The following is a 21,065-nucleotide window of genomic DNA, read 5'->3' as shown; positions in this document are numbered from 1 at the left end:
CACTTGGTTGAATCTACAGTGAGCAAGGCATGCTTGTAATTGGCCTGACTTTTCTTTGCTGGGTTTTGTTATTCCCCGAACTATTTGGAGCTCTCCAAAGTTTTGGTGTTAAGTCTAAAGGAAGGATTTCTGTATGTTATACTCAAAATGGAGTAAAAGGTCTTCAGGGCCAAAAGCCTTTGGACCTTTGTGGTGCTACCATACTGGAAACCCAAGTTAAACACTCTATCACCACTGCAAGCTTTGTCTCTGCCTTAGAAACTGGACTAGTATTTTGTGGACTAACCTTTGTGTCTGTGAAAGCAGACTTGCACTGTGGTTCAGACCTGGTAGAAGCGAAGTTCTGCTGATCTGGAAGAAATGGTTCTTTGTTCCTATTTTCTTCCACTGTTTGGATAGAGAATGTTTTATGAAAAATGACTGTGTTCCAGGTAGCTTTGTTGCAGCTGATAGCTATAGCACTGCCATGTAGCTGTATCATCTCAGTGACTGCAATAAAAGATTCAGTGGGCTTGATTCTGCTCTCCATCTGATGTGTTTATGCCAGCAGGCTTCTGTGGCTGTATTATTGTTTGTTTCTAACAGTGTCAGAACAAGAACAGAGCTTCTGGGGACAAATATAGGTAAATGGAATATTTCTTTGGAATTCAACTCATTCGTTGCTCTCCCTCACCTGTCTAAGAGCAGACTACCCTGACAAGGCTCTGAACCAACTTCCCATATTGGTCCTGTTCCAAGAAGGTCATCTGAAAAGTTGTACCACTTGGCAGCGATTTAAAAACAAATAATCAAACCTACTTGTCTCATTTCTTCAGAAGAGAGAGAAAGGGCACCAGTCTTAAAGAGAAATTTTTGAGCTGTGAATTCCAAGGAGACAGTGGCATCAACTACGGCCATGACAAAGTTGGAGGAGAATGCAGATTTAAGAATTACTCTATCCTTACTGAATAGTTGTTAGATAAGGGTGGAGGAGAGTGGATTTTACATGGTCCCTTGGTTAGTGAGCTTGAGTGCATTATATACTGCTATTATGCATTAAATGCACCATGTACTAGACAAGATGTCTCAGTAGAGTTGAGGTCTCTAAAGTCAGATATAGTAGTGGCTGTCTTCAGCTCTGTCTTTAGTGTGAACATCTTTGCCAAAGGAGGGAACTTGTTTTAATTGACTTTTTTTTCTCTGCCAACATTTTGCTTTGGTAAAATAAGTGAAAAATCCTATTAGACAGGGGAAGGAAAAAAGAGAGGGACTTTTTGTCCCTCAGTGTGTTCTGAATATTTGAAGGATGTGATGTTTAGAAATCAGTGAAAGCTAGATGGGATTTAAATATTAAGGGGCAGGAATTTGCCTTCAGGTAAAGGATGATATTTGCATGACTCATGTTGTTAGGTGAACATTCCTGTGTATTGGTGACCTTTTACCTTGGTAGCAATGGGAAATATGTTAAGTAGGGGGCCCAGTTCTTCATCATGTTCCACCATAGGAAATGATTAGAGGGAACTCAAAAATAGTGTGTAGCATAACAAGATGCTGAACTAAATATTTTCACTGCTCAACTAAATCTCCCATTGCTTTTAATAACACACTATTTATTTTTTTTTCTTTCTTTCTTTTTCCCATGAATACCATACAAGAAGAGGAAATCTTGTAACAACTGCTATGGAAGCCATGAATTTCACTGCAATTTCATTTCTATAGTTTAAATTATATGAAAGAATATGCTGATTTATCTGCTTAACCATGTCTCTCCTCTGCCTGGTATTACAATTTTCAAGGTATCCAAAGAGTAGGAATGTTTTGGTGGAGGTTTGTATGGTTTCTATAATGCATCGATACTTGAAACATTTGTCAAGTATGTAAACAAAGTTTATTGAATTTATTCTTTCCTGTTTAAGTCTTGTACGGGCCAGGAGTCCAAAAGAGAATTAGAAAATGGTGTTCTGCATGTCTGCTAATGATGACTTAGGATTGCTGATACTTACTGAACTTGTAGTGAAAGGCTTTTTTTCCTGTTTTAAGGGGAAAAGATCTATTTTATCAAACTGTAGCCACAAGTATTCAAGATTATTTTTCTGATTGGATGTTATCTGAGCTGCCTATGACTGTATCTTTAGTGTCAGTCTTTATGTTGGTCTTTTAGCTGATGCAATATAAAGAAATCATAAACAATGGAGTATGTTTATGTAATTCAAATAAAATAGTGATGCAGATAAAAATAGCTAAGTTCCATTAACTTTTCAGACCATAATAGTGAAACACTTGTAAGTCGTAGGATACGCTTGAATGTCTGTAGTACCAATTTATCCCTCTGCTTAGTCATTCATTTCTATTTAGATCTTGGTGCTTCTGTGCAGCCTGTGATTAGATTGGCAGTTCTCATTTAAACCCTAACTCATTCAGTCTTGGTTATCAAATAGCTTAAAAGGCAAGAACAAACGCTGTTGTTTTTAAGATGTACTGATATATGATTTGCATCCTTACATGTGGTATAGGCTGGATTTACCAGAGTAAATGTTCTTTCATCTGTAGTTTTCTTTGTAGGTATTTTGTGTTTTGTTGTGTGGGTTCAGTACACAATACTTTAAATGTTATATTTGTTCCAAATTCGCTGTTGTAGCGAATCAGAGCGGAGCAGGATGAGAAAGTAGCATGTTTTGTAAAAGAGAAAAATTTTACTTTACAACTCTAGGAAGTGGAGGAACCGGTACTCCCAAAAATATCCCTACCCATCAGTACTGCATCTCTGGCACCATTCAACTTTAGTTTTCTGACTAGCAGTACTGTCTCATCGTCACCAAGCACTGTTTCAACATCAGTGATGAACAAGGTGAATCTATGTTGTATGCTATAAATGCTTTCCTGTATGAGTCTGTATCTGCTCTTTTGCAAGTTAACTTCTGTGGTGCTCATGAAATTAACTGGTGTTAGTTCATACTGAGTTGAGTAAGTCAGAGTTGTATTGCAGTTTGGAGAGAAAAATGCAGTTTTTTGATTGTCAGTCTTAGACTTGCAAATGTCTGGTTTGGTTTTGGAACTGTGGCAGAAAATGAAGTTGCATCAGCTTCTTTTGCATTTAAGAAATCAGATGAGAAAAAGGACGAAACTCCTGCATCAAAGAGAGGCTTCTCTTTTGGTAACGTGGAGTCAGCTCCTGCCTCGCAGTTTGTTTTGGGAAGGACAGAAGAGAAACAGGATTCTGTCAGTTCTGCTCCTCCGTTACTGTTTGGGAAGAAAGTTGAGAATGAAGAGTCAAAGGCACAACCTGTCTTTTCCGTTGGGCAGCCTGAATGTACCAAAGAAGAAAGCACAGCAAAACCTATGTTCAACTTCAGCTTTGTTAAACCATCGGAGAAAGAAACTGAGCAGGCAAAGCCAACTTTTTCATTTGGGGCCCAAGCCAATACTTCAGGTAAGCAGAATATCTTTTGTCTTCAGTTGTCTAAGTCCCTCAGATGGTACCTCTGAAGTCATAAGTTACAGAATCTGTAGGAGTTGCTGGGTTCATGTACTGGAGCTTTAGAAAAAGCTTAATTACTCTGTGCAGTGTGATTTGTGTTCCAGTTGTTGACGTATAGACAATTAGTAGAATTCCTGTTTTGATTTCAGTGAGTTTTAAGACTAGGTTTAGACAAAAAATATATACATATTGTCACACATTAAAGAACCTGTATTGCATCCCACATGAGCATGGATGGTTTGTATGGTTTCTGTGCTAGCAGCATAGTTGGTGGTACAGTCTTTAGCGTGGTGACAGAGGCCTCATGCGATGGTTTTCATAGTGAAAGGGGATGTGAGGAGGTGTCTCATTCATGTGTTCTTGCAGCTGTGCTGCTGCAATTTACTGCCATGAAGGTGTGGAAATTGCTTAATAGGTACTACACAGTTTTGTGCATCTTTAACCTTCTGAAAGAGCGGGCTGAAAGATTTTAGTAACAATTGCCATGTGGAAGAATTCTGATTCTGATTTCATGACTTATCAGCCATGGTTTGCAGAACAGCGTTCATTACTCACTTCTACTAACTTTGGAAGTTATAAGGGAAGGAACAGAGAGAATAAAAGCAACGCATGGGGTTATGGTTCTTATGATTGAGTTGAAGTTCTGGAGTTTGATTTAACCATGGAAATTTGATGAAACACCTTGTGTAAAAATGAGATTTTAACGAGCCTTCTTCAGCACAGTAGAGAGTCCCTTAAAAGTGGCATAGATGAAAAGGGTCCGTAACTTCTGGAAAAACAGCAGTGGGAAATCAAGAACAGGGTCAGGTGTAATAATGAGAGAGCAGAAGCTTAGGGAAAGCTGAAGAACTGCATACTTTAAAAGATAACTTTAAATGTAAAATTGCACTCAGTACTTTGTGACAGTTCTGTAACAGGGGGCTGTTCTCCGTGGCTCCCAAAAGCAGGTCTTGAAAGTACTGAATTACAGTGAGCTTAAGCCAAAAGAGTGAGGCTGCAGGATGATGGGCTTAGCCAGCTTTAGGGCTGTAGGCACAGGGCTGTAATTTCAGGAGAGGCTACAAAAGCAGCTGTACCACTGTGGGGTTTTTTTTTTTTGCTGTGTTATTTAGCAAACTACAGAAGTGTTGCAGGTAATGCATGTTGTTCTTCTCAGAGCATCTGAAGAATAGTTTTGTTTGAAAAGCTGAGATGTACTGGTTCATTCTGGTTCCAGTTGTTATAGCCAGTGCTTGGTGTCCGTAACTACTAAAGCCTAGAACTGTGGTGGTGTCATCATTCTTCACAATTCTCCCATTCCTTTAATTGCACATGGCAGCGTTCAGTGTATTAAACCTGGATTTTATGTAATCCACAGTAGCTGGATAATAGTTGAGACATCGTCCAGCATTTCTCCTTGTACAGTGGCTGGAACAGGGTCTCTCTGTTGCGCTTGGTTTGCCGTCTTGCAGTGTTTTATGTTCTGTTCTCCCTCTCAGATCAAGGAGCAGCAAAGCCATCCTTCAGCTTCTTGAGCTCTAGTTCCTCCAGCGCAGCCGTACCTGCCACTTCAGCCAACAGCAGCAGCCTGTTTGGCAGCGTCACTTCTTCCTCCAACCCTGCACCAGTTCCCACTCCCTTTGTGTTTGGGCAAGCCAGCAACACTGTGAGCAGCACCGCTTTTGGCAATTCTGCAGAATCTACAGCATCTCAGTCATTTGGCTTCTCTCAAGAAAACAAACCCACCACCACATCTTCCACCACTGGTGCAGCAGTTAATCCATTTGTCTTTGGTTCAGGAGCCAACAGTAGCAATGCAGCAAGTTCTGGCTTTACCTTTGGAGCCACGGCCACATCGAGTTCAACAGGTACATTTAAGCAGGTGCTTTTGTTTTTGCTCTTAGATCACAAAAGTGGAGCAGGGAAAGAGTGTTTCCTGGAGAACAGGTAGGGAAAATGCATGGAAATTGAGAAAAGTAGTGAATATTTACATCCAACAATATATAAACAGTGCTAATGCTTGGGGCTCAGGTCAAGTTTTGAGGCAGTCTGGGAAATACAGTTTAGGGATCAACTGGCTGTGGTGATATTTTGTGCATTGGATAATCCTTTACTGGCTTTCATTTGCATAGGAACTTGTCATTGTGAGAATGAATTTCCCTCTTCTCAGTATCAATCCAGTGCTGAAGGTTAAAAGTTAGTTTTAACTTGAATTTTTCTCTCCCATACCTAAAACTCTTCGAGCGTTGTAAATAACATCAAGATTTGTACTATCCACCCTTCACAAGTGTATATTACAAACACAGTATTGATATATGCAGCTGCTGCTTTGTAAAGCGTGACTTCTAATGAGCACGATAGCCAGTCCTTCATTTTCTTGGTCTTCATAATCTTCAAATCTTCATAAAAGTACTGGAATGCCTTTTAGTCCGTCTTAACTTCTGTTTTCCTTCCTGGAAAAACAATCAGCCATTCCAAGTTACATTGCAGCAGTTGGTATTTTTATGTTGCGTGACGTCTGCTTAAATTGCATTTAGATTAATAGCGCTATTTAGAAGGTCTCTTTTTGCTCAGCAGAAGTGTGTATGTTTGAAGTCACAGCTCAGTCCTGTATTTTTTTCTCATTATTTCTGCTTGCCATGCAGAACCAAAGCAGCTAATTGAATGAGCTTGTTTGCTATTATATGGAGAGACAGAATTATTCTGGTAGCTCAGTTAGGTCCCTGCAAGCCTGATGTGGTCTCCAGAAATTGATAATTGTAAACATTTGGATGAGGAAGGGGAGCAGTTGCTTATGAGAGGAAAGATTGGCGTTCTCCTCATTCTAATAGATCAGGAGCTGTGTTTTGAACGCTTAAAATAATACAAATAAGTGAGTGAGTGTTCTTTACCCGTGGTATAAATAAGTCTTAGTAATACAAATCAGCTTGTGCTCTTTGTGGGAGCCTGCTTCTAGAGCATGAATGGCTAACAGTAATTTGAGTCTAGACAACCCGTGTTTGAGGTGTGCGTTGTCTGACTCCTTTAAGTATGCTGTTTTTCATGTAACTTACAAGAAAAGGTAGGATTCCTATCATGAATGAGGTGCTGTTTGTTGTTTTACCTACTTGGCTTCAAACATAAAGCTCTGTAACAAACAAAACAACTCAGCACATACTGAAATTTCTCTTCTTTTCCTTTAGGGTCATCCTCTACATTTGTCTTTGGGTCTGGGTCTTCAGCGCCTGCTGCTGGACCAGCATTTGGTGCCAGTCAGCTACCAGCATTTGGCCAGAGCCAGGGCCCTGGCCAGCCAAATGCTCCCAGCTTTGGATCTTTGTCGACATCACTGTTTTCATCTGGCTCTCAGCCTGCGCCTCCTGCCTTCGGCTCTGTGACAAGCAGTACTGTGTTTGGACAGCAATTGAGCCAACAGCCAGGTTTTGGCTCTGGTGCCTCCAATGCTGGTGAGTGTTGACCATCCTTTTCGTTTCAGGTCTCAAAGAGAGCTTGGTTAGTCAGTGAGTTGGTTTCCATGAAGTGCAGCTGAAGTTTAGTGAATGAAATTACTTCTGCCTTTTGTACATACTCTACTGTAAGAATTGCCCTCCATAGAGGGAGTAGACACAGGGTTAAGTATTTTGCATCTGATTCCTTACTGCCGGAGAGGTACACTACCTTCACCAATAGGTTGTACATTGTTGTATATTGTGGTGCATGCAGCCATAGACTAATGGCAGTACAGGTAGCAGCAGACAGTTCCTTAGCAATTTGCCAGCAGTCTAAAAATCTCTTTATGATGCTCTACTGAAACAAATGACGTTGTCTAGGTGTTGTTCCTGTTGTAACTTAGCATTTCTGGTAAACCTCCCTCCCACCCCAAGCTGTGCCGCCTTGAGCAAGGTCTAAGCAATGTATGTTAGAGGTGGTGGGAGGAAGGAGGGGAGGACTTTCCTGGAAAGAACAAACTCAAATTTCAACTTTCTTATTCCCTTCTCCTTCTACCCCGTCTTTCTCAGGTCCCGTATTCCAGTTTGGGAGTAGTACTTCTAATTTCAACTTCACGAGTAACCCAGAAGTATTTACTTTTGGTGCAAATCCTCCTGCACCGGCAGCATCGGTACTACCTTCCGGCTCTTCAGGATTTTCATTCAGCCAACCTGCAACGTTTACAGTGGGGTAAGAGACCAAATCAGATTTTCACTTGAGCTTTTGGTACTATCTGTGGAGCGCAGGCAGCCTCTACTGATGTTAAATTGCGAGGTGCTCAGATGTACTTCGGAATTTATGTCTAAGGACAGCATCTCTCCTCGCTCTGTTAGTGTGACTGGCTAAGTAGGCAACGATGGCTTTATAGCAGCACAGCTCTCAGAAATATCATGCAGCCATGAGAAGTGTTCTTGAAAAATAAGATCTGAATTGAGCTGTTACGCTGCTGCTTACCTGCTGAATGAGAGAGATTTCATTGCTTTTGGTTTCTGGAACTCTCTTCCCATTCATCATACGTTGTCTGTTGCCAGCTGCTGAGTAGTGAGCAGCCAGATGATAAAACAGTTGTTCTGGAATATCTGCTCAGTGCTGCTACTGAACTGTCAGCTAACAGTAGGGAACGTCAGCTGGGTTTAGACCGTCGTGAGACAGGTTAGTTTTACCCTACTGATGATGTGTCGTTGCGCTAACTCTGCGTTGTCCTAACTCTGTGCTACCGGTTTCTATTCATAGGACTAATGGAAAAAATATTTTCTCTGCCTCCGGATCTTCAGTTCCCGGTCAGAAGATAAAGACTGCAATTAGACGTAAAAAGTAATCGGCAGATTGGTAAAGCAACTTTCAAAGCAGCTGCTGCCCTGCATTGTTCAGTTGTTGGGATCGTACCTCGTGCTGGGTTAGCTGAAGTCAGATCTGCCTAAAGTGTTGCAGAAAGGAACCAGGTCGAGACTCGAACTCGTGGGTACTCCAGGGTTGATTTTATTAACAAGCTCAGTGCTCAGGTGAAACATGCATACAGAGCTTGGGTCACTCCTAGTGAATGACCCTTAAGCTTTACAAACGTCCTATATTTATATGATTAGGTAAACATTACATCATTTATGTTATTCATTTCTCGTGATTAATCAATACATCTTCAGTCCTTCTTTCTCGTGTTTCATCCTAGGCCCAGGCTTCATGCTTCACGTGTTACTCTTCTTTTGAACTTGTCCAGAAATTCATTATCTTCTTTCATCCGAGCCATCCGGGCTAGACCAGTCCATTCCATCTGTCTTATGGTTAAACTATACATTTTAACTGATTAACTACTAAATAGCAATGTCAGCACTATTATTGTCTACCTCTGCTGTTTCATAACTTCACAATACTCTAACACCCCTACATGGGTCATGGTTCAGGGCTATACAGGGGATACTTGAGTAGCATATTGGTTGAGAAATTTACCATTTTTCCTAACAGTCCCCCCTTTTCTAATAGCTACTTTCCCAAGTATTCTACTGATATCCACCAAAAACTATCTTAGGTGGCGGTGGTGCCTTTACAGTTAAAGCAGACCCCATTCGCATACAGCATTGTATTAGTACATAAACAATAACAATCAGAACAATCACAACAATTATAATCAAGATAATTTTCTTAGCAATAGCAGAAAGATTTGGCAACCAGGATGTCAGCCAATGCCATGTTTCAGAAAAACCCCATCGAGTATCATCCTTCTGTATTTCTTGCATTGTCTTACTTACTTCCCATATTTTCCCAACATCAGTTAATAATTCTCCAGTTTGATCAACATACATACAGCAACTAGCATTCAATACAGTACACACTCCCCCTTGCGAAGCTAAAAGCATATCTAGTGCCATTCTATTTTGCAAAACTACTTTAGATAAGTTTGTAAGCTCGCCTTGTATAGTTAATAAGCCATAAGCCGTTGCATTAGCTAACTTCTCCACCTCCCCTGACACATTCAGTATTGCTTTTTCCAATTCACTAACACCTAAACCAGGTATAAACCAACGCACAAATGCATGGAATCCTGTTGGTCGTTCAATTAAAGGATTTAAAATAGTTCTTTTAGTACGTCCATAGAAAGACCTATGCCATAACGTTCCATTTATTTCTCTGGGAATGATCTCCATATCGGGTACAACTAGGCCTAAAGTGCATCTTCCTCGCCACTTTTTGGGTAAAATTTTGTACGCATGTTCTCCACACAGCCAATAGGCTCCTGGGAGACTCAAAATCAATTGATTTCTGTTTTTAATAGCAGTGAGATTATCACATCGTAAAGTCCAATTTCCCAAATAGGTTCCAGTAGAATCACGATTTTCAACACAATGAATATAAGTATTGTTCTCCAATCGTGTATGAGCCAATGATAAAGCATGAGTGGTAAAATTACTTCTTAATATTGTTGTATTCCAAATATGACCAATAGTAGTATTAACATGAATAGGGATACCAATCAAATTTACTCCATGTGCTACTGATCTAGGTAAGGCTGAACAAATCCAACAATCACTGACATTTAGATTCTGGGCAAACGATTGCATTATTGATACATGAGAATTATCTGTCCAATAACGATAGTGGCCTAATTCATAAGAGACATGTGGCTGTAAAGACCTTCGGTGTCTCATCTGCTGAGTATGGCTACTTGTGTCATGCCAGGACATAGGTCCCCATTTTACCTCTTGCCAATGTGTATGAACTAATTTAAACCCGTCCCGAGGGTACGCAATGGAGAATTTATGACAGCACGAATTGTTGAAGCCGGGGAGCATACCCACACACCAGATTCCAGTACCACTGCTTGGTTCTCTAAAATTAATATTATGGTTAACCCATACCGCTCGGAGCCGAGGAGGAGGTACTCTGGGGTATGAAGGATAAGAAAATCGTGCTCTAATGCAAAAACTAAAATTAGCTCGAGTACTACCGGGGATATACCATCGAAATGTGCCAAAAGGGGTTCGGACATTGTTGAGTTGTAATAAGTCAGTATTTCTTTCTCCTTCTATGATGAATTCACGCTGAGTCGTAGAAACCTCTTTCGTTTTCAAAGTTACCTGATGTCCAGTCAAAATGTCCCGATAGGAGAATTCATACTGGTACCGATGTCCTGAAGCTATGCAGACGAGGAAGAAAAGGATGCAGAGACCTTTTTCACATGAGTATGATGGATCCATGCCTCTTTACCCTTGACCTTGATAGCATAAAGAGAAGTTAACAACACACAATAGGGCCCTTCCCATTTGGGCTCCATTTTATGTTTCCGTTTAAACACTTTCACCATTACCATATCTCCTGGAATAATATCATGTACTTTAACATCTCTTGGTAATCCTTGATAACAATAAGCATATTGCTGAATTCTCTTAAAAGAATCTTGTAAATACAACAAATATTGAGTAATATTCTCTTCCCCTTCCAAAAGTGCAGTTTTTGCTGAGACATATGTTCCTGGTACTGCCACTACTCTCCCAAATAAAACCTCAGCTGGACTAATTTTTAAAGGCTCCCTAGGGGATGTTCTCAAATCCCATAAGACTAAAGGTAATGCATCTGGCCATTTGAGTCCTGTTTGTGACATTACTTTGCCTAATCTATCTTTAATAGTCCTATTCATTCTCTCTACCTTTCCGGATGACTGTGGATGATACGGTGTATGTGCCACCATAGTAATTCCCAGTGTCTTTGACAATTCGGCCATCATTGAGGAAACAAAATGTGTTCCCCTGTCTGAGTCTATTTCTTCTGGGACTCCGTACCTTGGAATTAAGTCTCGTAACAGAATTTTAATCACAGTTTTTGTATCATTCTTTCGTGTAGGAAATGCTTCCACCCAGCCAGACAAATGATCCACAATAACTAACATATATTTAAATCCCAATACTGGTGGCATTTCAGCAAAGTCAATTTGAAGTTTCTGAAAAGGATATTCAGCTGGAGGTCTCTTCCCTTCTTCCATCCTGGGTCTGGTTATCCCGTACTTTTGACATATTTCACATCCTGCAGCAATTCGTCTAGCTGCTGCATATACTCCCGGTGCTATCCACAAACGATCAATCTGATTTGCAATATTTCCTGGACCGCCATGGCTTCTATCATGATACCACCTTACTAAAGTTAGCAAATATTTATGTGGTAACATAGGTTTATCACCAATCATCCAAATCCCATCCTTTTGAACAGCTCCCATACGCATCCACACCTCCAGTTCCTCTTTATTCATTTCTGTATAAAGTGTCTTAGGGTCCGATAGCAGTGGTATAGTTTGTACAGTCATAATAGGAACACTATAATTAGGGTGCACAGCAGCTGCTCTAGCCGCCGCATCTGCAAGTTGGTTTCCTTTTGCTAACGCATGTTTTTTAGAGCTGTGTGCAGGTATGTAAACTACAGCAATCTCTCGTGGTTCTTGTATAGCCAGTAATAGGTCATTTATTAGCTCACCGTGAGCTATTGTTCTCCCTGCAGAGGTCAGAAAGCCTCGCTCTCTCCAGAGCATGCCGATAGCATGGCAAATTCCAAAAGCATACTTTGAGTCCGTGTATATATTTACCTTCTTGCCGCGTGCTAATCGTGCCGCTCTACAGAGCGCAATAAGTTCTGCTCCTTGTGCTCCCAACCCGCTTGGGAGAGATTCTGCTAGTAGAACAGTTGTCTCAGTTGTCACAGCAAATCCGGTGTATCGCTTTCCTGCAATGTAATAACTAGAACCGTCAGTAAACAAGTTTAACTCAGGCTCTGTTAATGGCTCATCCTTTAAGTCTTCCCTCGGTCGTGAGACTGAGTGAATCACCTGCACACAATCGTGTTTATTTTGTTCTCCAGTTGAATCAGGGAGTAAGGTGGCTGGATTCAAAGGTTTTGATCGCTCTAAGGTGATATTATCAGCTAGGAGCAAAATGACTTCGTAGCGGTGAGCGCGCTGTGGAGAAAGGGATTTTTCTGCATACCTTTTAAGCAAGATTTCTACTTCATGCGGAACCTTTACAACCAGGGGATGTCCCAAGACAATGGTCCGGACTTTCTCGGTGAGTTCTGCCGCTGCAGCCACAGCTCGAATGCAATAGGGAGTTCCCCTCACAACAGGATCTAATGACTGTGAGTAATAGGCGACAGGCCGCTCGTAAGGTCCAAATTTTTGAACTAAAACTCCTTTTGCAATTCCTCTTGATTCGGTAACATATAAGGTAAACGGCTTACCATAGTCGGGCAGTCCCAAAGCCGGTGCGGATACCAGCGCCTGTTTAATAGCCTGGAAAGCTTGCTGCATTTCATCAGTCCATGGTATCGGTTCGATGGCCTGGTCCTTAGTAGCTTCTTGTAAAGGTTTAACAATTTCACTATACCCTATAATCCATGGTCGGCAAAATCCAGCCTGTCCTAAAAATGCCCTCATCTGTTTCTTTGTGATTGGCCTAGGTACTGCTTGTACAGCATTAATTCGTTCTGGATCAATTTTCCTTACCCCTGAAGCTAATACATACCCTAAATACTTTACCTCAGGCTTACAAAACTGCAATTTGGAAAGGGAGACTTTATGTCCTTTTTCATACAATTTATTACATAAATACTTTGTGTCTTCTATGCAAGCTTCTTTTGTTGCACTAGCAATAAGTAAATCATCAACATATTGAACCAACACCGATTTTTGAGGTAAAATAACATCCTTTAAATCATTTTTCAAAATCTGTGAGAACAAAGTTGGTGAACTCGTAAACCCCTGAGGTAACCGAGTCCACGTTAACTGTTTCCCTTCCCATGTGAAAGCAAAGATCTCTTGGCTTTCCTCAGCAATAGGTATACTAAAGAAAGCTCCCGTCAGATCCATTACAGTATACCACCTGGACCATTCTGGTATTTCAGTTAATATTAGTGAAGGGTCAGGAACTACAGGGTGCAGGGCTTCAACATGTTCATTAATTGCTCTTAAATCTTGTACAAAACGATATTCAGGGTTCCCGTCCTCATCCTTTCTATTTTTAGAAACAGGCAGAATAGGAGTATTATATGGACTAATAATGGGTCTCAATATCCCTTCATCAATAAAATACTGAATTTGTTTCTTTAAACTAGGTAATGCTTCTGTCGCAATCGGGTACTGTTTAATTGAGGGCGGTGGTCCAGCTTTTGTCTTGATTACCACTGGTTTTGCAGATTTCAAAAATCCTATATCCTTACTACTATGACTCCACAAACCGGAGGGTATGTCTTTTAAGTCATCTGGAATTTCAATTTTCTGTTTCTGTTCTCTTTCTACAGCTAGTACATTCCCCAAAAAGTAAAGTTTCATCCCTTTTGAATTCAAATCTAATTTAGTGCCTAGTTCTCGGAGGACATCTCTTCCTAATAGGGATATTGGAGAAGTGGGTGAAATAACAAACTGTGCCCATGTCATCCGTCCTGACAAGGTTACAGGCAGTGGTTTACTCAAGTATTTCTCTTCTACCCCTAAAACTCCCTTGACAGTAACAGTTTCTAGTGATTTTTCAGGCAAATCAAAATTTAACAAACTTAAAGTTGCTCCTGTATCTACTAAGAATGTAACTTCTAGCCCATCTACTTCTGCGATTACATGACCTTCTGGACTCAGAGTAACAGCCATCCTCCTGTTATTGCGAGTGAGTTCGTCGCAAGCCTCCCACTCCTGAATCTATATGAGGCCCAGATGCGTCTGTCACCGGATAACCCTGGGGGGTTAGAAAAGGTCGAGGTCTGAGGGGGCATTCTCGCTGCATATGTCCAAAATCTCCACACCAATAATATACAATTTCTCCACCAATCTGGGGTGGAAATCCTCGTATCCTTCCCCGATTTCCTCTACCTCTGCCTCTAGCATTTTGCCACCTATTCTGTTGAGCTGACTGAGTAATCGCAGCTGCCAAAAAAGCCATATCTTCTCGTTTTTCCTGCCTCTCACGTTTCCTCTCGGTCTCTCTCTCTCGTTCCTGTCGCTTTCGCTCCTCATCCTTCTCTTTTTGCATTTTCTCCTGTCTCTCCTGATCTCGCCCATTGTATACAAACGTAGCAACAGATAATATTTTTTGCAACCCCTCTGCCTGCCATCCCGGCATATGTTTCTTAAAATACTTATTAATATCGGGTGCAGCCTGATTTACAAACACACTAATTGCAAGCGGCTCTTGAAAAGTCTGCTCTGTCATACCCCCATACTTAAGTAAAACAGAACGAAGTCTATGCCAATAATCACTGGGATGTTCATCCAACCGTTGCTGACATTCCTGTACTTTGGACCAATTAGTAACCCGCTCGACACACTGGCGTACAGCCTCTAGCAAACCCTGTGTAGCCGTTCTCCAAGCCTGAAGCTCATCCTGTCTAACAATATTCCATTTCGGATCAGCTATGGGCCATACAGGTCTTCCTGGATTAGTATTTGATAACTCTCTATCCTTAGCCATGATCTTCTCTCTCTCTTCTACAGTAAATAATTCCTGTAACAGAGTCTGTATGTCCTCCCAATTAGGTTTATAATCTCTGAAAATACTAGACAACATCTTAGCACATTTTTCCGCATCCTCCCATAAACGCGGCATTTTCTCTTGCCATAGCATCAAATCTCCCGGTTTCCAAGGCTGATGTACTGCTGCTGCTAATAGAGGTGGTACATCAGGGCCGGTATCAGGACCAACCCTCGGATTAGAATGAAATTCAATAGTCATCGGATACTGCCCCACTTCTTTATTATTTCCATCTTTTTCCCGATCAGAATTATACCCACCCTGATGTAATTCATCAAAATATGCTAATAATTCAGTTTTGCTAGTAGCCTTCCCCAACTTAATTTGATTTCTTTTATCAGCCCAATTTATCCACACATATAAATAATCCATTTGATAAGGATTTCTATCTTGGAGTATTCGCCGCATGGTAGCAAGACGTTTATCATCAAACGTCCCCTCAGGTGGCCATACTTCGTCGGGACCAGCCCCACGAACCCGGGTTAAGAATGGCCAGTCATCCTGACACAGAGTGATCACTCGCTTCTTTTTTAACCCCACAACACCTTCAATCTTACTCCAGTTACACAAAATTTCCTCTAAGGGTGAACCCTTAATTATAGACGGCGATCCCCCCATAACTATTCTCCAAATAGAAATCCAAGGTCCAGTGAGAATTGCAGCCACTCTGTAATGAGGAAAATAAACCTCAGAAAAATAGAACCCCAAACCCCCCAAAAATAAGAAGCCTCGGGGACTCGAACCCCAAAAATAGGACTCGAACCCTTAAAAGAGTGGATGCACTTCCCCCTGGATATAATAAAAAATTTAGGCACTTACCCCAATCAACGCCTAGAGTCCCATCTGGGGTGCCAAACTGTTGCAGAAAGGAACCAGGTCGAGACTCGAACTCGTGGGTACTCCAGGGTTGATTTTATTAACAAGCTCAGTGCTCAGGTGAAACATGCATACAGAGCTTGGGTCACTCCTAGTGAATGACCCTTAAGCTTTACAAACGTCCTATATTTATATGATTAGGTAAACATTACATCATTTATGTTATTCATTTCTCGTGATTAATCAATACATCTTCAGTCCTTCTTTCTCGTGTTTCATCCTAGGCCCAGGCTTCATGCTTCACGTGTTACTCTTCTTTTGAACTTGTCCAGAAATTCATTATCTTCTTTCATCCGAGCCATCCGGGCTAGACCAGTCCATTCCATCTGTCTTATGGTTAAACTATACATTTTAACTGATTAACTACTAAATAGCAATGTCAGCACTATTATTGTCTACCTCTGCTGTTTCATAACTTCACAATACTCTAACACCCCTACATGGGTCATGGTTCAGGGCTATACAGGGGATACTTGAGTAGCATATTGGTTGAGAAATTTACCATTTTTCCTAACATAAAGAAATATAAAACTTTGCTGCCCTTTCCTTCTCTCTCTGGTGTAGTTCATTTTGTAACAAGTAGAGTTGGCAACAGCGCCGTTCTCAAGCAAAACTATTTTAGAATCCAGCAAGTTACTTCTTTCACTGACTTGGCATGGTTCGGCTATAGAGATGAATATAGCCCGCACAGTGAATGGCTTGTACAATACCTCTTCATCTGCACCACTATGTGAGCTCATCCTGTGCAGCAGGAGAAGAACAGCTGGAAGCTGGAGGTGCTGCAGGCCCAGCTGGAGGGCGAGCGGCTCCACTGCCAGGAGCTGCAGCGCCGCTGGGCTGCCGAGAGATGTGAACTGCAGAAGGCGGCAGAGCGGGAGCGGCAGCTGCTGACCGACCAACTGCGCTGTGCCTGGGAGAAGCAGCAGGCCCAGGAAGAGCAGCAGCTGAAGGAGTGGGAGCAGCGGCAGCGGGTGACGGGGACCCGTCAGCTGCTGCTCTGGAAGGAGGCCGAGCTGCGCGCGACAAAGGAGCTGCTGCAGCGTGATTGCGATGCAGCCCTGCGCCAGGCTCGGGAGCTGCAGCAGCAGCTGGCCAAGGTGCTGAGGAACCCCCCCAGCAGCGAGGCGGCCCATGCCCAGCTGCAGGACGTCCTCAGCAAGCTGCGCTGGGAGACGAATGGTGAGCAGCCCGCCTGCATCCGCCACCTCCAGCATCAGCTGGAGCTGGAGAGGAGGCTCTTCACCTATTACATCGTGGGGAGCTGGGCAGATGTGCTCCGTAACGCAATGTCCTGCTCCCAAGAAAAGGAGGGAGCTCTGCACTGCCACCGTGCAGAGCAGGGCTCCAGTCGACTTGCCGTGAAGGACGCTCACGTCCAGGTAAGATGACACACTGAGAGAGTGGGGATTGTTCAGCCTGGGGAGGGGAGGCTCTGGAGAAACCACAGAGCGGCCCTCCAGTGCCTGAAGGAGAACTGGGGAAAGCTGGAGATGTACTGGTTGTAAGGGAGGGTAGTGATACAACAAAGGACAGTGCCCTGAAAGTAGAAGAGGGGAGATCTGGATGAGATATAAGAAGACAGGACACCATGAGGGGGCAGAGGCGCTGGCACAGGCTGCCCAGAGAGGCTGTGGTTGCCACACGCCTGGCAATGCCCCAGGCCAGGCTGGACGCACCTTTGGGCAACCTGACCTAGTGGAAGTTGTCCCTGCCCTTGGCATGGGCTTGGAACGGGAGAGTCTTGAAGGCCCCTTCCTACACAAACCATTCTGTTATTCTATGATTTTCTGGTTCTAGGTGCCAGAGACAGCCAAGGAAGACCTGGGGATCCCGGGCAGCCGGCCCTCTCCCCGCCGGGGCCCGGCACAGCCCCCCGCCTGCCCTGCGCAGCGGGAGGAGAAGAGGCAGGAGCTGAAGGCACTGCAGGCCCAGCTGGAGGGCGAGCGGCTCCGCTCCCAGGAGCTGCAGCGCCGCTGCGCTGCTGAGAGACGTGAGCGGCAGGAGGCGGCAGAGCGGGAGCGGCAGCTGCTGGCCGACAAACTGCGCTCCAAGTGGGAGCGGGTGCGGGTGTCAAAGCTGCAGCGCCTGCGGGAGCAGAACCTGAGGCAGTGGCAAGCAGAGATCTGCCAACTGCTGCTGGAAAAGGAGGCCCAGCTGCACCAGATGCAGGAGCTGCTGCAGAAGCGGCGCAACGACACCATCCGCCAGGCATGGCAACTGTAGCGGCAGCTGGCGGAGGCGCTGCTGAGGAGCGACAGCAGCAGAGCAGACCACAGAATGCAGCAGGAAGTCCAGCGGCAGCTCTGCTGGAAGTCCCGTGCAGAGCAGGCCGTGGAGAGCAAGCGCCTCCAGTGTGAGCTGCAGGAGCAGAGAAGACGCTTCCTGCAGTACATCCTGGAGCACGTGGAGGGGCAGCCACGCGTCTTCTTCAACAGGGCCAGGGCCTGCCATCGGGCTGTAGCAGAGGTGGGTGTTCAGGCTACAGAACAACAAGAGGCCTGCCCACCTGAGCGCAGGGAGCAGCAGGAGCAGAACACCCATCTGCTGAGTAAGCTGAAGGAGCTGCAGAGACGGTGCAGCCTCCTTGAAGAGAAGAGCAGAAGCTCTCAGCAGATATGGGAGGAGGTGGAGTGGCTCAAGGACAAGATGCGTACGCTCTGCCTCCGTACCCAGCAGCTGCTGGAAATAGTCTGGCAGCTCAAGGAGGCCTCTTCCGCATCCAAAGACACCACAGAGAAGGCAGAGGGCGTCAACCAGCTGCAGGGACAGCATTTGGAAAAGGAGGCTGCAGAGCAACAAGAGGCCTGCCCACCTGAGCACAGAGAGCAGCAGGAGCAGAACACCCACCTGCTGAGGAAGCTAAAGGAGCTGCATAGACAGTGCAGCCTCCTTGGAGAGAAGTGCTGCCTGCTGAGGAGCAGAAGCTCTCAGCAGATGTGGGAGGAGGTCGAGCGGCTCAAGGACAAGATGCGTACGCTCTGCCTCCGTACCCAGCAGCTGCTGGAAATAGTCCAGCACCTCAAGGAGGCCTCTTCCACATCCAAAGAGGCCACAGAGAAGGCAGAGGACATCAACCAGCTGCAGGGACAGCATCTGGAAAAGGAGAATGAGACGGCCAAGGAAGACCCGGGGTTCCCAGGCAGCACAAGCAGCAAGCTGCTGGAGCAGTGCAGCTACCTCCAACAAGCCCTGAGCAACCTGGAGAGTCACTGCCAGGCCCTGAAGGCCCAGAACCACCTGCTGAGAGACCTCCAGCAGGCTGACATCAAGCTTGGAGTGCTCAGCAAGAGTCTGGAGGAAAAATGCACACAGCTCCAGGAGATGGGGAAAAAGCTGAGGCCACACAGAAATCCCAAACAGGAATGCCCCAATCCCCAGGAAAAGCCGGGGGAGTCAAAAGAGTGGCCAGTGGCAGTCTGCATCTACATTTTCGCAGACCATCACCACCAAAACGAAGATTCTTAGCTTGTCACAGCTACAAAATCCTTATGAGGGCCCTAATGAGGACCCAGAAAACGAGCTTCCACTGACACCTGGACAATACGTTTACATCTGTGGAGACATGGATGAGGATGGCTGGTTTCTGGGAGAGCTGACGGATGGCACAAGAGGACTGGTCCCTTCCAATCTGGTGGAAGAAGTTTCAGACGATGACCTGGATATCACCGTGCCTCCAGGGCTTCGTGATCTCCTGCTGGATACCGATGATGAAGAGAGACCAGGCAGCAGGAGCAGGGGCAGAAAGCGATGGTCACCATCCAGAAATCTGTGTCCGTGTGTTGGCTCAGCCTGGGGGACGCCGAGATTCCTCTCCATAAGACAGCAACATCCCATCAAGATTCCACCTTTCTGGATGAAGGCTACCTCATGCTCCACTTGATGTTCAAGTGGAGTGTGGTCCATCAGCAGGAAGGCCTTAAAAATTCATCCCTTGTAAGACTGAGAATTTATTACACTGGACTGGAATAAAACAACAAAAAACAACAAAAACGCCAAAACAACTTTAAAAAATTTGTATATTGTATATTATTTATATATATTATATATTATAATATATGATTATATAATATATATATTATAATATACATAATATACATTATATACATAATATATATAATATAATAAACACAATAATAAATTATATAATATATATTATATATATTATAATATTAAAAAAATTCTAATAAAAATAACCAAACCCAAAAAGTGTGTCCAGTCTTCTTGTTTTTAGACAGTCTGCTTTTGTAAACGTACAAGGAAAGGTAGAGGCTGAGGAAAGCCTCCAAAGTCTTTCTCAAGCGCTCTACCTACAAGTATTAGAATCAAGAGAGAAAGGAATCATCACTGCTTGCCTCTGTTCTTTGGGACACCTGAAGTACCTTGGAAGGCCGCACTTCCTGAGCCCTACAGACAGTCTGTCCCAAAGCAGCTGTTTGATCATTTCCATTGGGTGACAATGCATAGTGCTTGCATCGTCTGCAGGCACAGACTCAGATGCAAATCCACATCCTTAACTGTAGGTCCGTACATCCTTTATATACATGCTGTAGCTCCTACTTGAAATTTTCTGTCTGTCCCTATATGTCAGCAGGGCAATTAGCAAGTCTCCTTCACGTCTAGACACCAACTGCCCATACAAGTGCGTGTGATAATGCACGCGGCTGCCGCCAGCACTCTGTGTAAAGAGAAACTGTCAGAGAGCTGCACATCAGGGAGGGGTTCCTTGGTCTCAGCCTCTGCTTGCTTTTCTGGCTGGCTGTGAGGGACGCTCACAACCAGGTGAGACAGTGGAGATCTCTGGGAGACAGGAGAGTTACATTCCTTGGAGCCAGATGTGAGTTCTTCATTCTTGAGAGTTGAATTCTCTTCTGGTGACACAGCCGGTGAGACACAGACAGAGGGACGCCAGTGGACTGTTTGTTCTTGCCCACTTGTGTGTATGCACATGGCTGTGAGCAAGGCTGTGCACATCTTCATGCACAAATGAGCGTGCACGGAGCCGTGGACAGTGCTGGGGTTGCACACATGTGAGTGTGCATGGGTGAGTCCATTAGTGCACGCATGTGGGAGGGTGTGCAAGGATGAGGTGGTACGTGTGTGTGTGTGTGTGCAAGGATGGGGTGGTACGTGTGTGTGTGTGTGTGTGTGTGTATGTGTGCAGGGATGGGCTGGTACGTGTGTGTGTGTGTGTGTGTGTGTGTGTGCAGGGATGGGGTGGTACATGTGTGTGTGTGTGTGTGTGAGTGCAGGGATGGGGTGGTATGTGTGTGTGTGTGTGTGTGTGCAGGGATGGG

The 21,065-nt window shown here is 44.1% G+C and overlaps 4 protein-coding genes and 1 long non-coding RNA gene across 5 annotated transcripts in view; 3 read left to right on the top strand and 2 right to left on the bottom strand.

The window, feature by feature from the left end:
• The window catches only part of LOC146752545 (uncharacterized), an 81,467-nt gene extending 78,321 nt beyond the window's left edge, over window positions 1-3,146 (top strand). The window contains exon 4 of the long non-coding RNA XR_014940557.1: window positions 3,079-3,146. This is a non-coding gene — a long non-coding RNA (uncharacterized LOC146752545). The remainder of the gene's footprint in view (window positions 1-3,078) is intronic.
• A 40-nt stretch (window positions 3,147-3,186) lies between these two features.
• LOC146752544 (nuclear pore complex protein Nup153-like) lies at window positions 3,187-8,734 on the top strand. Its single transcript, XM_085531713.1, has 5 exons — window positions 3,187-3,409; window positions 4,936-5,304; window positions 6,619-6,882; window positions 7,435-7,594; window positions 8,138-8,734. The coding sequence occupies exons 1-5, from the start codon at window positions 3,319-3,321 to the stop codon at window positions 8,220-8,222; spliced, it is 969 nt and encodes a 322-aa protein (XP_085387839.1). The 5' UTR covers window positions 3,187-3,318; the 3' UTR covers window positions 8,223-8,734.
• On the bottom strand, window positions 8,361-12,940 carry LOC146752543 (uncharacterized). The gene is made up of 2 exons (XM_085531714.1): window positions 11,970-12,940; window positions 8,361-10,610 (listed from the first exon to the last, which is right to left on the bottom strand). Exons 1-2 carry the CDS (start codon window positions 12,810-12,812, stop codon window positions 10,533-10,535), a joined length of 921 nt encoding a protein of 306 aa, XP_085387840.1. The 5' UTR covers window positions 12,813-12,940; the 3' UTR covers window positions 8,361-10,532.
• A 956-nt stretch (window positions 12,941-13,896) lies between these two features.
• LOC146752542 (uncharacterized) lies at window positions 13,897-16,281 on the bottom strand. Its single transcript, XM_085531712.1, has one exon. The coding sequence runs from the start codon at window positions 15,511-15,513 to the stop codon at window positions 14,026-14,028; it is 1,488 nt and encodes a 495-aa protein (XP_085387838.1). The 5' UTR covers window positions 15,514-16,281; the 3' UTR covers window positions 13,897-14,025.
• LOC107306882 (uncharacterized) lies at window positions 15,673-17,994 on the top strand. The gene is made up of 3 exons (XM_085531759.1): window positions 15,673-15,831; window positions 16,521-17,150; window positions 17,569-17,994. The coding sequence occupies exons 1-3, from the start codon at window positions 15,673-15,675 to the stop codon at window positions 17,992-17,994; spliced, it is 1,215 nt and encodes a 404-aa protein (XP_085387885.1).
• The last annotated feature ends 3,071 nt before the right edge of the window (window positions 17,995-21,065 follow it).

This window comes from Coturnix japonica, unplaced genomic scaffold (genome assembly GCF_054131305.1).
Source record: "Coturnix japonica strain WE unplaced genomic scaffold, WE-NBRP24 Scf044, whole genome shotgun sequence".
Lineage (NCBI taxonomy): Eukaryota > Metazoa > Chordata > Aves > Galliformes > Phasianidae > Coturnix > Coturnix japonica.
Note: the sequence above shows the minus strand (reverse complement) of the source record. Positions and strands in the feature narration are given on the sequence as shown.